Source organism: Haliotis asinina, chromosome 8, assembly GCF_037392515.1.
Source record: "Haliotis asinina isolate JCU_RB_2024 chromosome 8, JCU_Hal_asi_v2, whole genome shotgun sequence".
NCBI lineage: Eukaryota > Metazoa > Mollusca > Gastropoda > Lepetellida > Haliotidae > Haliotis > Haliotis asinina.
In genome coordinates, this window is record NC_090287.1 from 38,387,447 (window position 1) to 38,404,803 (window position 17,357).

The 17,357-nt window shown below is 40.7% G+C and overlaps 1 protein-coding gene across 1 annotated transcript; it reads right to left on the minus strand.

The window, feature by feature from the left end:
* Nucleotides 1–393: 393 nt before the first annotated feature.
* LOC137295263 (uncharacterized) lies at nucleotides 394–3,726 on the minus strand. Its single transcript, XM_067826580.1, has 2 exons — nucleotides 2,524–3,726; nucleotides 394–2,052 (listed from the first exon to the last, which is right to left on the minus strand). Exons 1-2 carry the CDS (start codon nucleotides 3,724–3,726, stop codon nucleotides 394–396), a joined length of 2,862 nt encoding a protein of 953 aa, XP_067682681.1.
* Nucleotides 3,727–17,357: the final 13,631 nt, after the last annotated feature.

Genomic DNA, 17,357 nt, shown 5'->3' on the forward strand with positions numbered 1-17,357 from the left:
CAAAATGTATCTAATATTTCTATTTGCTTGAAAAATGCAATAAGTAAATGGTCATTTACATTAAGAAGATCCTTATATTTTGACATGGAAACGTTTACCCCTAGTGATGGAAAAATGAACAATGTCAAGCAGGACATGTGATTTTCTCGGGATACAAACGGAGAATCTTCACTTTTATACAGTATTTGTGTGTATATCGTAGATAGAGCACATTGCACACAACCATGCATTGCATGTCATACACAACCATGTATTACATGTCATACACAACCATGGATTACATGTCATACACAACTGCTCGTAATATGGACACACATATACTATACTGATAATGTGAGGTAATATGTCCGAAATATAGACACAAAGGATCTTTATTCGACCAAAGAGATTCTATCAGAAATGAATCTCCATTCTTTTGGATGAGGTAGACATTGACGTATCCTTTGCACGGGGTCTTTCCTCCATGTTTAAGTGGCCCTTTTCGTTTCTTAGCCATAGAAGTCTCAGTTTTTCCCTGATAATTTTGCGGACCCGTCTGCTGACTACGAACGAGAGGAAAATAAAGACACCCTTACCTGCTGTCAACACAGTGAACACATACATAAGTCCCTCTCTCTGAAGAAAGTAGCCAGTCAAGCCAAACAACCACGACAGACCTGTCAAAGTCGACAATTTGAAGAATATAATGATGTCGGTTGCCTGTTTCTTTTCCAAAGTCTGATTACTTTCTCTGTTTCTGAATCGCAGAGATGTCATTGTCCAAAGAAATAGTATCCCATTGATGACAACTGTAAGACAAACAGGAACACCGAAGGAAACAAGAGAAACCAGTCCAGAAGCAACGAAACAGAGAGCAGGACCACCATATCCAACAGTAGTATAGCCCGACTGGATGTAGGTGATGGTTAAAGTCATCGTTACAATGAGTAGAGGGACACCATACGCAAAAACTGAATACTTTATCATCAGACACACCTTGTGGTCGGCTAAGTGTAGCGAGGAGAAGAGTTTGGTGAAGACTCTGAACATGTGTAGACAACAAATGTTCATCCAGGCAAAGGACACAAGCCAGAAGTAGTGGATGAGGACTCCAATAACGGTGCAGATAGTCGGGGTGGCGACCGTTCCAGCTCCAAACAGATACAACACTTGGGCAAGGAAGAGAGAGGATGAGAGCAGAATGAGGTTGAGGCCTGGTATCGTGTGTAGTTCTTTAATCGGGATATAGACTGACAGAGTCAGGAGGAGGAAGAGCAAACTTAGGGACAAACATACTGCTGTTGTTGTTTTGGAAGCAAGAAGTGCCAGTGACATGTAAGTTGGAGTTTGTACCACCATCGCATTCCGTCTTCTCAAAACTGCATCCAGACATATGAAGTAGGTTTGACCAGAGTTTGACAGAAAGTACTCATGTTCATTCAGTTCTATATCTCCATGTATGAAGACAGAATTATTTACATTGCTAACTTCCCGACTGTCAAACGCAACCATTGAACATGTCACATTAAAAGCAAGCGGGACTTTGATACTAAGTGACATGTCTAGATGCATTGCAGATTGATATCTAAATCCGAATGCGTTTGGCGGCAATACCAGTTTGTCCTCTACATTTCTGCGTGTTGTAATGGGGTGGATTTCCACTTCTAATGGTTTCCCTTTATGGGTTATGTTTAATGTTACACTCTTCAAAGCAGCTAAACATTCCCGTGAAGATGCAATGGTGTTATTTGGCTGGAGAAGAAGTGTGAAGAGTAAATGACCTTCATCAATAAGAAGGCTGTTTGTAGTCTTGATACGGGCATAAGGCGTGTCTAACATTTCACGAACGATAAAGCCACATTCACTTAGAGTGTTTTGATTATTATTGCGGAAATAGTTACCCAAAGGATTAAGAAAAAAGAACGAAATGAAAGGTAAGATGGTTATGCCTTCCTTATAGAACAGTGTGACATTCCATGTTGTGAGGATCAAATGTTCATCTGACACCAGTTGAATACATATGGCAGAATCATTACCTTCTGATAAAGGGCAATATCTTTCACGACACCGTTTCTGAAATGAAAGAGTTCCAAATTGCATTTTGCACGGACATTGGCCAATAGTGATAACAAGTGTCATAATCATTGTCATGGTGTAATTGAGAGTAATGGGAATGCATGGATGCATTAATGAATTATAGCAATTGTAATATCTGTATATTATCCGTATTATCCTCCGAAAGGAATAAGCTGTATCGACACGGAAGAGTCTGACACTAAACATTACGTTATGTACAGTGATCGCTGTGACATCAGCCGTTCACAGTATCAACGACTTAAAATGCATTGTAACTGTATAGTCTATGTTATCAGAGAGCATATGTCTACCCCTATAGCAATGAGAATAGAGTATCTTGGGCCATCAGAAGCTACAGAATATATCATTGATCATTGAAGAAAAACACGAACATAAGCAATAAAGTCACTGAATATTTATCTTATATACGAACTTGGATAGGATAGTATTTATGTAATATATACTCACGGAATATGAGTCATACATATCTTTATCTCTGCACTGAGCATGTGTCTGATCTCCGAATCGTTTGATGGGCTGGTAGCTACCCCTTTGTCTCTCCGAACTTGCAACAATTTCGGCATCTGAATTTTCGAAATTAAGCAGTGCAGAAAAGGGCATTATTGCCAATGGTTTCACCAAGAATAATTGACACACTGGTGGACATTTTAGCTCCTGTTCTGGTCTTCCATTACACAGATGACAGAAGATGTTCTTATAGTTGTTTAGTGTAGGGTTGTAGTAAGAGTGACATGCCTCTTCTATGCTTTTGTTGTATTCTCGCCAAAGTCCTGTAACATTGCAAGTAGATACTAGTTTACTTCCAGAAACACATGACTGAACGTGGCTGTTATTGTCAATATTATTTGTAACCAAACAATTCAAGTCCTTTGCTGAACGTATCAAGGAGTTTATGTCTGTGTAATTGGATGAATCGAAATCTTCATTACAATGGATATATACATCCCATGGTGTGTAATTGTTGACATCGTAACACGTAGCACAGTACTTGTTTCTAAAGGTGACGCTGGTGTTGAAGGGATGTGGCGCGGTCACCAGGCGGCCATCTTGGACGTATCCCAGTTTTCCATGTTCACATTTCTCGGCAAGGTCTTCAGTGTAGTTGGGAGCATCGTTTTGACATTTCGTCACAATCAGGAAAAAATTTGAATCAATGCTATTATGATATGTTTTAACAAGTTCACAGTCGAAGAAATATTTCCCGCCAATCCCTTTATCGACACAACAGTCTCCAAATATCACACAGCTATCATCACATGAACACCGGTGACATGGCTCACACTGTTGCTGCCCGTTTTGTGTATGTTCGGATTCATCTGCTGATTCAGACGTGTGGGTCTCTGGGATGATGGTAGTCAGATCTGGAATGGTCTCTGTGTGAAATGCATGGGACGGTTCTGAAGTATAGTTTTCAACTGTCATGTTGAGATGAGCCACGCCGGTAGAAACGCCAACAGTGGTCTTCCCCGATCTGCTTGGATCCTGAATCCCACATATCGGAGGAGTATAAGATGTATCTGGCGAGCAGACATGTCGTCCACAGTACCTAGTTTGAAGCGTGTGTATCAGGGATTTGACGTCGTCGCTGATAACTGTAGATGACGTCAGAATCAGTGGTAGAAACATAAGATGGAGTTGAGGGAAAATCATTGATATATTTTCTCTTGTCCTTATCTGAAATATAAAGACGGTGTTTTATAAGTGTCAGAAAGTAGTGCAAAATAACAACACAATGTGTACAGATAGACGGAAGAGTACAGCATTTGAAAATATACCATTGCTATTCTCAAAGACGTCCATCAAGACTTCTATATGCTCTGGGTTGTTGTGTTTGGGTGTTTGAATCAAACATGGTCCTGGCGTGTTTCGGTGACCTTGTTTATCGTCGTTTTTGACAATGCTTCATTTCACTCAAGCCCAACGGATACTGAATCAGCTGCTTCACCTCATGTCTCAACATGTCATTTAAAGTGCCCCAAGTACACAAAAAAGTGCATTTACCTGAGGGGCTAATACAGACACACACACACACACACACACACACACACACACACGCACGCACACACACGCACGCACACACACATACATACACATACACACACATACACACGTACACACACACGCATACATACACATACACCCACATACACACACACGCACACATACATACACATGCACATACACATACATATACATATACATATACACATACATATACACATACACATACACACACACACACACACACACACACACACACATATGGTGGTATCGTGGCCACCATATAGCAATCTATTTTTATTTCATTTTTATGCTTATTGTGACAGTTCAAGCACACCATACACTGATTTTCAAATGTTTATGTGATACGATCGTCACATGTAAATCATTAAGAAAATCTCAAGCTTCTGAGATCTGTCCTTACGGCTTGATAACTTCAAAATAAATTGATTTCTTTGCTGATAAGCAGATATGAGACATGGGCATCTTCAGAGGGAAACGTCTCTAGGCTTATTGGTATACCAAATTCTGGCTTGTCACTGAGGACTTTTCCAAGAGATGCCGATTGTCATCCATCCACTATCAGCCACTTGGCACGAACACACCGACAAACTGATGACGACAATAATCGTTGGTGTTCAGGTCCTAACGAAGCCCGTCTCATTTTCACAAGACTTTACCCCTTCCTGTTAAAAAGAGCTGTTAAGTGGCTTCCACATCGTCGTTCCTCCTAAATCTACAGAACGTCTCATGAAGAATGGAACGGAATTCTTCAACGTCAGATTCAACGTCCGATGCAATCAATGACGGGATTTGTCATGAAATTACTAATATTCTCCCGACAGTTCGATTGAGATTTGGGTAAATTATTCTTTTGTTATGGATTACGGTAACATATTGAGACTACGAAAAACAGGACTGTTGTGATACTTTATTTCATGTGTATATGTACCTAAACGTCAACTGGGATGGTCTGTGTGGACTCGCCGAAGTGCCTTACCACCTCTTGCTCCGATGCCCGTTCTAGTAAACGGCCGATGGCGTTGTGTCGTTGAACGCCTGTCGGTATTGGCAATCTTTAGTCGTGGATGCATGTGGAATACCGTTCCATGTAAAGCCCACAGTCAAAGGCTTCAGACTGGGGTGTTACACAATTTCATAATTCATGTAAAATGCCTTCCAGTGATTCACTACAAACGTGAGTGTAACGTTACGTCTTTGTTCAACTTTCCGTTTTTAAAACGCTTTGTCGTCGGCAACTATCCCTGCACATGTTGGGATTAAAACCTGGATTAGTTTGTGTAAAATATTTTACAGAATGTATCTAAACATGGGCTATGGACCACCAAAAACCATAGCTAAGCTACCTTTCTGGGGTTCATGGGGGCGTACAGTACTTGAACTTCCTGCTTGAATCCCCGGCAGGATTCAAACCATTACTTCAGCCACTGGCAGTTGTGTATGATGCTAGCCATAAACAGTACAACTGAAGCAATAACATTCGCAATAACGTTGTGGACAATGTATTTTAGCACTATAATGCAACCATCAGGAAACATCTTTTTAGGACACTTCAGCTACATTATTTAACAACTAAATTAGTTTTTGATTACATCAACCTCAGCTAAAACACATATATTCAACAACTACTATCTCTTTCAAAAACCTTGTAATTAAATGAGAATTGATTGTATTAAAAGATCCTTTAAATATGACACTTAAATTCTACACAGTCAAGCAAATCGAGCTCTCGTTTCAAGGGATACAAAATGGAAGATCTTCCCCTTTCAATTAATATTCATTTGTGTTTATGCTGTGGCCAAAACGACATTGTCGTAATATGACCTCATCAAATCTGGACAGTTTACGTAAGTGTAACCGATATTTGTTTGTTTGGGGTTTTTTTTTTAATGTAATTATTGATACTTACTTGGTTATTCCTTTCTAGTTAGACTGTCATTGGCGATTTAAATATGTTATAGCTTCTAAAACGGCATAAATATTTTCTGCCAAAGTGAATACAATTGTTCTTAGAACTGAAAACCATTTGTGGGTGTTCTTTAAGCGTGCTTTTCAACAGTATGCATTTGTTTACATCGACAAGAAATTTTAGGAGCATCCATAAAACTTAACCCATCTACAGAATCGCTTAAAACAACCAGATACATGAGAGGATGATGTACGAAAACTTGATATACTATATAGTCATAGTATATAAACAAATCCTGTCCAGAATCTGTTACAACTACTTACTCAAATGATTACTGAAGCTGAAGTTTCCGCGTTGGACCGAATATATAACACCCAAATTACCAGAACTTATAATAAATTTGAAATAAACATATGTTTAATGTTATCTGTATTCAACAGAGAAGGTCTAATCTGAAATAGAACATATGAGTTACATTTAACCATTCTGTAAAAGGCATTGTGTATTCAGAGTGTGGAAACCGTGTCAATGTACACTTGTCAGAGGGGTACACAAAGCATTTTGTGGAAGTGGGTTAGATAGCTTACTTCGTGTACTAGCGACTCGGTACTTTTGTTACCTGTGAAGGTCCCGGGGTAGAATAGGTCTTCAGCAAACCATGCTTGCCAGAAAAGGGCGACTATGCTTGTCGTAAGAGGCGACTAACGGGATCGGGTGGTCAGGCTCGCTGACTTGGTTGACACATGTCATCGCTTCCCAAATGTGCAGATCGATGCTCATGTTGTTGGTCACTTGACAGACTGGTCCAGACTCGATTATTTACAGACCACCACCATATAGCTGGAATATTTGCTGAGTGCGGTGTAAAACTAAACTCACTCACTCAATCCTCACTCAGTACTTTTGTCTGAATGTCTGGGACTCAAACAAAGGCACTAGAAGTTGTAATTAACTGTAAAAGTGCATCCACAGTATACCATATATTAGAACGGATATACTTACCTTTAATAACTATCAGCACCACCCACCTTGAGAGGAGAATGACGATTCACTACTTCTTGGAACAGCGACACCCTACTATTGTGACTTCTATGAATTCAAGCTGTTGTTTATGTGACTGCCAGTTATCCTAATGTGTTTGTTGTTTTGATCGCCGAACATTGTCCATTACAGACCATAAACCACACACACGGAGAGTAATTGAGAACATGATTCAGTACAGTTGACATGTCACGTGGTTGATGCTGCTCTTAATAGACCTTTTCATTGATTCAATCAATGAAAATGACGTGGTTCACACAGCTTTACACGCGTGCACGGCGATGGTAAACTCATTGCGGGAGAGATGGAAAACAAAGCGTGAACGTATTCTCATGAATCGTGTATACTTTCTCTCTCTCTCTCTCTCTCTCTCTCTCTCTCTCTCTCTCTCTCTCTCTGTCTCTCTGTCTCTGTGGGTGTGTGGGTGTGTGATGTATTGCTATTACTGAGTGGTGGAAGGGAGCACACATATGTAGACCTATGGTGTCATTTCTTTCACGAAATATATTGTAACATATGTTATAGTTAGAATGACACTTTCTCATTAAAGTACGGATTCTATATTACTTATGGTAGTTGTGTCGAATCCACACACTCAGAGTGAGGCATCTCGTCGCCAGCACACTATCTAACCCACTCAGCCGCCACGGCTTCAGCAACGAATGGAAGTCCAGCAACTGGTAGTCCACGTACATAATATACCCCTCTGACATAGGTAATTGGCACACGGCTCCAATGTCCGAAGCATAGTATGTTGGTATTTTTATGGGATTAAAACAGATAATAACCTTAATGATAATAATAAAAACCCATACAATATTGCTCGTAGTAGGAACACGTATAGAGTTCACGTACACGTTTTGACAGACATCTACGGAAGCGTATTAGGGCCACAGTGAAAACTTTTCTAAGTTTCGTTATCTCCTACGTGGGACTTAGTGCTTCATATCTCCTACGACTTATTATCGCCTACGTAGGATTTATTATCTCCATAGGAGATAATGTTATATTTACCATTGGAATGTTCTATCATGTACTCTAAGAGTTTACTGTTTCCTTCACCATTAGACGCTTGTGTTCAACTATACTACCCATCAAAGGTTTAGGCTCAATAGTATAAATGTAGTCGCATACTTCAATCAACTGTTCTAAACTAGATTCTGCAAAATATTCCATACTGTTTAAAGGTACTGTTCACACATGAACTGATGTATAACAAAACAAATGCTGAACGTTGGGACCCGTGAAGGTCCCGGGGTAGAGTAGGCCTTCAGCAACCCATGCTTGCTATAAAAAGCGAGTCAGCTTGTTGTAAGAGGCGGCTAACGGGATCGGGTGGTCAGGCTCGCTGACTTGGTTGATCACTGGATTGTCTGGTCCAGACTCGATTATTTACAGACCGCCGCCATATAGCTGTAATATTGCTGAGTGCGGCGTAAAACTAAACTCATTCACACTCACTCGCTTAACACTGACAAGGTTGTTGTCATGCTTTCAACAAATGATTCAACTCGGTGAAAAATGGCAAATTCTTATCAATACTTTACACCAAAACGCATGCACATGCACGATATTTGCACATGCTTTTCAGCAATTTGATGAATCTTCCTCGTGCAATTAATCTGCATAAGGTTTGCAGTTGTTTCCCCAAGTTGGTGGATAAATTCATCTTCGTTGTAAAAATGTATACATATATAACACATAGTGGGTGTTTTAAGTGAGTCTAGACTTTTGATGGGTAGTATAATTGTTTCATATTACTTTCATGTGTTGGACCGACTATTATACTTCGTGTTCAGTGTGCCCTATTGTTACGCTTTGCAGTTACATTTTTCTATTATGCGCTGGATATTTCAGAGGCCATTGCGCATTAGTCATAATCTGCGTGCGCAGACGTGTCTATCGGTGGCAATCCACACGTACGTACATCCTTATACTTATACAAGCAACTATAATGACAATCTTCTGCCATCTTTTTAATTCCATATTGCTTTACGCCGCATTTAACACTGTTCCACTCGAGTCAAGTCACCTTGTAAAAAATACGAAAAAAACAAACCGCAAACGAGCGTTATATCTGATCCAGACTAGCCTCATATGAAGACAAGAAAAACTTTCGGAGGACGTGTCATAACGAGGATTTCATATCGGAAACGGTTCCCCCCTCCTCTGTGAGTGAGCGTGCGTGAGTACGTGAGTGCGTGAGTGCATGTGTGTATACTTATAACTGCAATTAGATCAAGGTTCACGTCACCCAAACGTAACACACACACTCACACACACACACCACACCACACCACACCACACCACACAATAACACTGTGTAGTAACACTGCGTTACTGTCATAAATGTCCATTGACGTGCATTTCTACTATCTAATGCCCTGCATAACCAAACATTTCTCAATAACCACGCTTCATATAATCCGAACCTTTAAAAGGATATATACTCTTCAAAATAAGTAGGGGAACCTGAACTTTCAATTTGGATAGGAACTGTAAACGTTAACAAACGTTTCAAGGACATGTACAGACATCTTATGAACGCACCACCATTTCCCTCTATTACCACCCCTAAACACAACGCATGATATTCACGTGCACAACGCAGTAGCCCCATACACGTTCATGGGGTCCCATTCTTGATTTTGATTTTTTTCAAGAAGGTCGAGAAATCAATTAGAACATTAAATTTGATACTCATCTTGCACCACACATTTCCTAGTGTTTGTTTCTAGTGTTTTGGGGTTTGTTTTAAAGAAACTCGTGTGCATGCAAGTTACATGCCATCCACCAATCATCTTTAAAAATGCATTCCAAATAACTATGGTTCTTAGGAAGTACAAATGGTGATGCACTCTCAAAACATTCAATATTATCATATCAACATTGATTGACTCTTCTAAATATGTTTAATGGTAAATAAAAAAATTACGATCCCCTACTTTTTGTGAAGAGTATATTAAGTCCTACGTAGCAGATAGTATGTCCTACGTAGGAGATATTCAGTCCCACGTAAGAGATATTAAGTCCTACACAGGAGATACTAAGGAGATAGTGACACCAAAAACAAATTTTCACCGTGGCCCTAATACGCTTCCGTATAATTTTACTTTATTCGATTTACTCTTTTGTTTAAAGAGACATTCATCGATACGTTTTCACGGCAAACAGACTGTAATTGCAGAAAAAACACGAGTGAGTCACGAAGGCGATGAGCAGTGATAAGCACATCACAACTTACAACATGCCCACCCACGGATGACAGTTTGTTTTAATTCATTTGCACTGAATGATCCATACACCTATGCCACTTTGGTTTTAAGTTGTAATTTTAAATTTACAGTGCGTCATACCTGTATTGTATTAGCCGTTGATTATGTTACATTATGCTGTCTTACATAAATAAATCTGTAATAAATGAAAGAGAATTTTGTTTCGTTTTGTTTCAATAAAGAATATTATCAGGTCTTACTTAACTCAGGCTAAATCAGAAAACATGTCTCTGTGCAAACACTTGTGAATGAGGTGTTTTCAATACCTTTAATCCTTTGTTTCGGGTTCGGCGACTTGGATTAGGTTGCGTAAGGTAACTTGTTTTCCCGCTTCGGGTCTGAGCCCCAACTCACAATGATCTTCGTTGTGGGGACAGAAAGTCTTGAAATCCTGTGGAGGTAGGACGACTTCAAGGGTTCTTAGGAAGGGCGACAGAGGACCAGACAGGCAGGTGTTTCCAAATCTTTTTCGAAGAAAATATGCATCTTCATGAATATCTGTTTAATATACAATGCACACTCATTCTCTCATAGCATGTAGCCATTTAGGTATAAATGGGAAAGGTTGATACAGGTTTCTGCATGTAAACGGAGTGGTAGTGTAGCCTAGTTGTTCAAGTGTTGGCACGCCACGTTCAGTGCTAGTTCCCACTTAAATACTATGTCTCACGCCTACTTTTGAGGCCCGTCGTTGGAATATTGCCAACGTGGCATAAAACCACACTTACTCTCTGTTGTTTAACCAATCTACATCCGCGACAAATGTGATTCTTGATGCTTATGCATGACTCATTTCTTTCAGACGCAGGAACCCTGGCACATTCTGGATTTGGTGTTGTGTCCCTCTAAACCCTTCCACATGGACTTTAGTGCACTGGCTTTCCGAGGAACCGATGGAATGAGCTTTTGTCTCATGGTGGCTCCATAGTATGTCCGCTCTCCGAGTAACCAGCGGCCGACTGTACATGGAGTAGGTTCGGTGCTAGGGCCTGATTGTACAGTCAGGATGGTTGTCACAGCAACCCAGCTAGGTTAGAGTTGGCACACTCTGTGGCCCCAGTCTTTTCAGCATCCCCAGTAGGCCCAATGCTGACTGCACTTGACTGGTAGATTTAGGTGGTAGTGTAGATAGCGCCCCCTTCGTGCATGCCCTGTACGATGCTATCTATAGATGGCATAAGTTAGTGTTAACCCACCATTCTGTCCTTCAGTAGGTAGTTCGAGACAAAATCAAGTCCCGGATGGTCACTTTGAAAGTCAGTATACTGGTCGACTGCGCGGCCACCTACCGGTAAAGTATTCCAATATTTCAGTTTAATATTTAGATTTAAGTTTGTTTTTCACGTCCTGACATATCTGTTTTGCATTTAAATATATGGGGATCGTCGAATAATCGAATGGTTAAAGCGTTCGCTCATGACGCTCCAAACAACCCTAATTCGATTTCCCACATGGGAACGACGTGGGAAGCATATACATGTATTTGTTGTGTGGAGGCTATATTGTTTCTCACTGTGATACAGCTGGAATATTGCTAAAAGCGGTGTAAAACCAACACTCACACAGTCTTAGTGTGTGTGGGAAGTGTAATTGATGTAGAATACTATTTGCTTTTGTTAGTAAAACCGTCTCCCTTTGGGAGCAACTGTGTTTCTACTGTGACGTCTACTGCCACGTCACAACTTGAGTTTCATGTTTGAGCTCTTTTCTCGTAGAGGCGTAGATTTTGCATTAATACACACAGTACCAATGATGTAAAGTATGGTTACCTTTATTATCAGGAGCGTGGATGCCATCGTCCTGGGGGCGGAAATGGACCCTGAAGTCCTCCAGAGGCAGGACGACTGCCAAGAAGACATTCCATGGACAAAAGTGGAACAAGGATTCTTCTGGAGCAGGATGTGGATGTTTTACTGTTCGTACATTTTTTGACAGTGTATTATGCGTGTCTACCACTGTAAACCCTCCAGTAGAATAGGTAGCGTTGCATACGTTGAGGGAACAGGGTTCCACAGTTTTTTTTTCTCTGGTTTTACGTGTCAGGCTTCAGTTACCTTTGACTTTGTTCAAATCTCAAATTTGCACTGTTGCATGTTGGGAATGATGACATTAAAGAACGTAATCCACACAGCTGGTCCCATTGTACTTGTTTGTTTTGTTCTTTTGTCATTGAAAAGTTGTGAACTCGAGAAGAACTGTTTTTGTCCATGGAAATCGGATGTGCCCGACTTTATCGCCGTGTAGGAGTGCTTGTTTTTGCCATACACTACTAAACACTGCCAACACAGAAACACAAGTCCAACATTAAAACAAAAATACATCAGTACACCGGCGTATTATAATATCTACAAACCAGAACTTACAATACAAAACCCTATCAACATAACCAGATCACATCACACAGACTTTAAGTTCAATGTATGTACCAAACAATCAAGTGATGAGACAGGACGAGACAAGGCATAAAACAGTCTACAATATCACACGGAGCAAGAATACTACCAAGTGTATGTTTGGAAACAGTATCTGCAGCCAATCATATTCCTTCACCAGTTAACCATGGTTGGAGCATGGTCGGTTTATCACTTCTCTTGTGTTCTTATGTGAGATTTGGCTCCCTGTGGATTGCTTGAACTGACACAGAGTAAATGCAATAAAGTCAGTATGCCAGCAGAGAGATCTATGTCAATGCAGATAGACTGATTTATTGTTCAGAGACATGTCTTTTTGTATCGCAGGTGATTGTTGCCCGAACGGCTTTGGCTTGTAGATGACTCCAATCCTGACATGATGTGACACATGATATGAAAGAAAGTGAAGAGGAGAGTTAATTGTAAGCTCCTGAATGTGTCAAAAGTGAATAAGGGTTATCTGACAGGTATCTTTGAATAGCCACTACAAGAGGTTAGGCGCAGTTATCGACCGTGAAGATAATGGATAATGTTATTTCATCAAATAATTTAGGAATGTGAGTGAGCATGCAATTTGAAGCACATAGCGTGTACTGGACCTCCATGCTGCCTGGTTGTCATCCAACTAACTGTAAGCTGAACTATGTACGGACACGCATGTGAGTACTTTATCTTTTCGTTGCTAGACTATGCCATGTCTAAATTCAAATGAAATTGTTCATAAGCCAAAATGTTAATTGGTTAGTGCTAAAATTGTTAACGTATTTCACACAATTATTTGCAAATCTGTTGTTAAATTTTGCACGTTGTGCTCTGGACTAATGCACTCACATATCATTCGAATGAAGTATTGAATGCTACGTACTAATGTGAAACTTACATATTTTCCGAATTTGGAAAGTGGAAACTCTGTAATATATAATCTATATACTGATAGATACTGTGGGGACCAACTGCTGACAATGATGGACATAAACAAGGTGATCGGGCGCGAAACACGATCAGCATGAATAGAAGAGAAATGTATGAGTCTATTCTTTAAAGTGGAGACGCTGTTGTCCACCTGAATGTATTTACGTTTCCAAGATGGTGACTTGGCACTGCCTTGTAGCTGAAGAATACAAGCCTGTTCTGCAGATGTTTATACATTCAGTTTTCTGTGCCACCACTTTTTTGGTCGTTCGTGTTGCATAGTACACTTCAGCTTCTGGCAGGAATTGTCGTCGAGAGAAGATGAGGATGAGGTTGTTGCCATTAGATGTCAGGAGGCAGTCGATACCGCCCGTTGTCTTTGTGTAGATATCGGGGAGGTCTACTGCCGATCGTTCTCGAGGAAGTGAGGTCATTGGCCCTGGACTTGGACATCAGATGCTTTCAAACACTGGAATCCCTTTAATGATTCAGTGTCGATGGAACGAAGACCTGAAGCGGTATGAAACAACTATTTAGAAAAAATGTCGAAGACAAATAGCAGTATTCACGAATAATAATTAACTGTGACGGTCATTTGTCTCCCGTCAGTTATATGGTTATGGATTTCTCGACAGGATGTGATCATGCCTTCTTTTGTTGACAAGCTTTAACGTCACAAACCTATGTTCGACCAAAACAATCGGCATAACAGTGTTTGATTGTACCTTCGAGTGTGCGAGTGAGTGAGTTTAGTTTTACGCCCACTTTGAACGAAGGGACCAACCTACCCTGGTGTGGTTCCATTAAACTTTTCAGATCCTGTTTCAGTAGAAATCATCTGAGATGCTTATGCAATCACAAGAAAATTGATCTGTTTTAGTTTAAACATAGCATATTCTCACAGGATAATCCCGTATTCTGTTTTTGTTTATTTGTTCTTTAATAGCGCTCAGCAGTATTCCAGCTATATATGGCGGCCGTTCGTAAATAATCGAGACATTCCAACATCACACGCATCGAGATACGCAAAAGGGAAAGGATGACGTGTCAACCAAGTCAGCGAGTCTGATCACCCGATTCCATCAGTCATACCTGATGACAAGCTTGAGGTCCTGGAGACCAAATATTAAAGGATCTCCATGGGTCGTATTCCGCCTAATTTGCAATCAAGGAAAGGAAAATCAAATGAACAGTGAGTGAGTGAATGATACATAAATCCGAGCAAAAAATGTTGAAATATGTGCACACGAACGGGACAATCATAAATGCCATTGGAGTGGTCTTATAATTGATTCACGTATTTGTAAAATTAATCAAAATGAAAATGACAGTTTTTGCTTTGCGTTGAAGCCGAAGTTGCATGTTGCGCCTATGACATAATTAAATAATGGCTCTACGCCAAGCACGGACAGAGAGGCAATCAATAATTAGGAGGAAATATGATCCAGCAATGCTATCAAACCCAGAGGAGCAGCTGCAGTAAATGGTAAATTCAGGAATAATACACATTGTGCCTCCTCCCACTAAGTGATTGATATTGAATGGGACAAATAATAGGGCAATGATGTATTGTTTGCTTCACAAAATCTGTTTCACATCCGGTGTACGACCACAAGGGTATAACGGTAATCAAGGCATAATGGACTTTGAAAGGCTCAACATATGCACATTAAAGCATTCTCCTGGGGCCTCTCCACACGAAAACGGAAGAAAAGGTAACCTTATATTTCATGATTTTCAATTTGTGTATCCATGTTTGATCGCACCTCTGACAACGTTTAAATTGCGCCCGCAGGTGAAACGTCCACTGTCACTAACACTACCAATTCATATACAGTCGACGTCCTACTTACGGTTGTCGATGTAAAGGTTTGTTCCCTTTAATCATTGTACGATAACTCGTACTGATTACGCATTGTAGTTGAGATAACAATATGAGCGTTAACAGTGGTCCGGTGAGTTGATTATTATTTTAATAAGACATCAGCATTACTCGCAGTCTCTGTTCATTACACGAGTGGCGTCCAATATGTTTTGCAACTTCATTACAAGACCGAGTTGCAGAAGAAAAATGCTCCTCTATTTTTCAGAATTATCTCCTATTCACCTCAATACACCTATTCCATTTGTCCTTCCAGCTTTTACTACCACTTTTATAGAATCCGTAGATTGACACACTTACCACGCCTCTGTGGCAGCCTTTCTGTTATCGTCGTCCTGGAAGTAGTGCCCACGTTGGGCAGAAAATAGTCACTGGGGATTAGGCCTGGCTAGGTTTCTAGAAACCTTCGTAACCCTACGAACTTCTTAAGCCTATTCTTAACAGATTGGCTACGATCAAAGTTAGGAATTCCTAGGGTTACGAACGTTTCGAGAATAGGGGCCCTTGGCTGTAGGGTAGGTTCCATAGACAGGCTTGTCAGTACAAACTGCGGACCTGACCTGGATCACATGAACAACTGAAGTATATACATTATTGCTATAGCGCAAACTCGCGGGCATCGATTGAAACCAACTGTTACACATACGTATATATGGTGGCGTTCCTAGATCTGATCCTTCTCATAGTGATTAGTGTATGTATTTTGCAAATGTTCTGGTTCCCAATATCAGTGCTAGAACCAACCAGAACATTTCGGTTAGCCGATTTAGTCAAGGATGTAATAGAACCTCTACCTGACCTCCTCCACATGTGCATGACCTGTTATGTCAGTTGGCACAAACGTCAGGTCAAGTTAACTTCTTTAAATAGGGGAGCGGGGAATGTTAAACAGCGACCTTGCCTCGGCTGTGCACAATAACAGACCCAACCAGTTGTTACTCAGTGCAGTAGTATATACTTGATCAGGTCAAGCTGAACAAGCTGTTACCTGAGTGTGAATCCCCATGCATCCCGTGTTGGTGATATTACCTCATACACTACTCATCGTGTGTTTGTTCGATAGGGTTTCTCTGAAAATACGCAACATATTTCCAGAGTGACGACCCGTGAAGGTCCTGTGTAAAATAGGCCTTCAGCAACCAATGCTTGCCATGAGACCCGTGAAGGTCCTGGGTAGAATAGACCTTCAACAACCCATGCTTGCCATGAGACTCGTTAAGGTCCTGGGTAGAATAGGCCTTCAGCAACCCATGCTTGCCATGAGACCCGTGAAGGTCCTGGGTAGAATAGGCCTTCAGCAACCCATGCTTGCCATGAGACCCGTTAAGGTCCCGGGGTGGAATAGGCCTTCAGCAACCCATGCTTGCCAGAAAAGGCGACTATGCTTCTCGTAAGAGGCGACTGACGGGATCGGGTGGTCAGGCTCGCTGACTTGGTTGACACATGTCATCGGTTCCCAATTGTGCAGATCGTTGCTCATGTTGTTGATCACTGGATTGTCTTTTATTTACAGACCACCGCCATATAGCTAGAATATTGCTGAGTGTGGCGTAAAACTAAACTCACTCACTCACTCCAGAGTGACATTATTTTCATTCTGTGCTAATATTTCATGGTTATATGTCCATCACAATATTATTTCTATCATTCAGTTCGGAGCAAGCTCCCATTTATTGAAGAAACAGATGCACTAAATCTTTACTACCTATAAATATATAGTATCTTAATAATGGTATCAGGTTCCCTCGCCCAGTTGTACGCGTGTAAGCTGAACGCTGGATGACCTTCCTCACATCAGCATAGGCAAATATGATTTGTCCTGCTCCACA

Excerpts from the sequence above, each read along its gene's own strand:
- LOC137295263 (XM_067826580.1), bottom strand. The coding sequence starts at position 3,726 with ATGATTTTCCCTCAACTCCATCTTATGTTTCTACCACTGATTCTGACG. Across the intron at positions 2,053-2,523 it reads ATATGTATGACTCATATTCC|AAACGGTGTCGTGAAAGATA; the intron begins GTGAGTATATAT and ends CTTTCATTTCAG.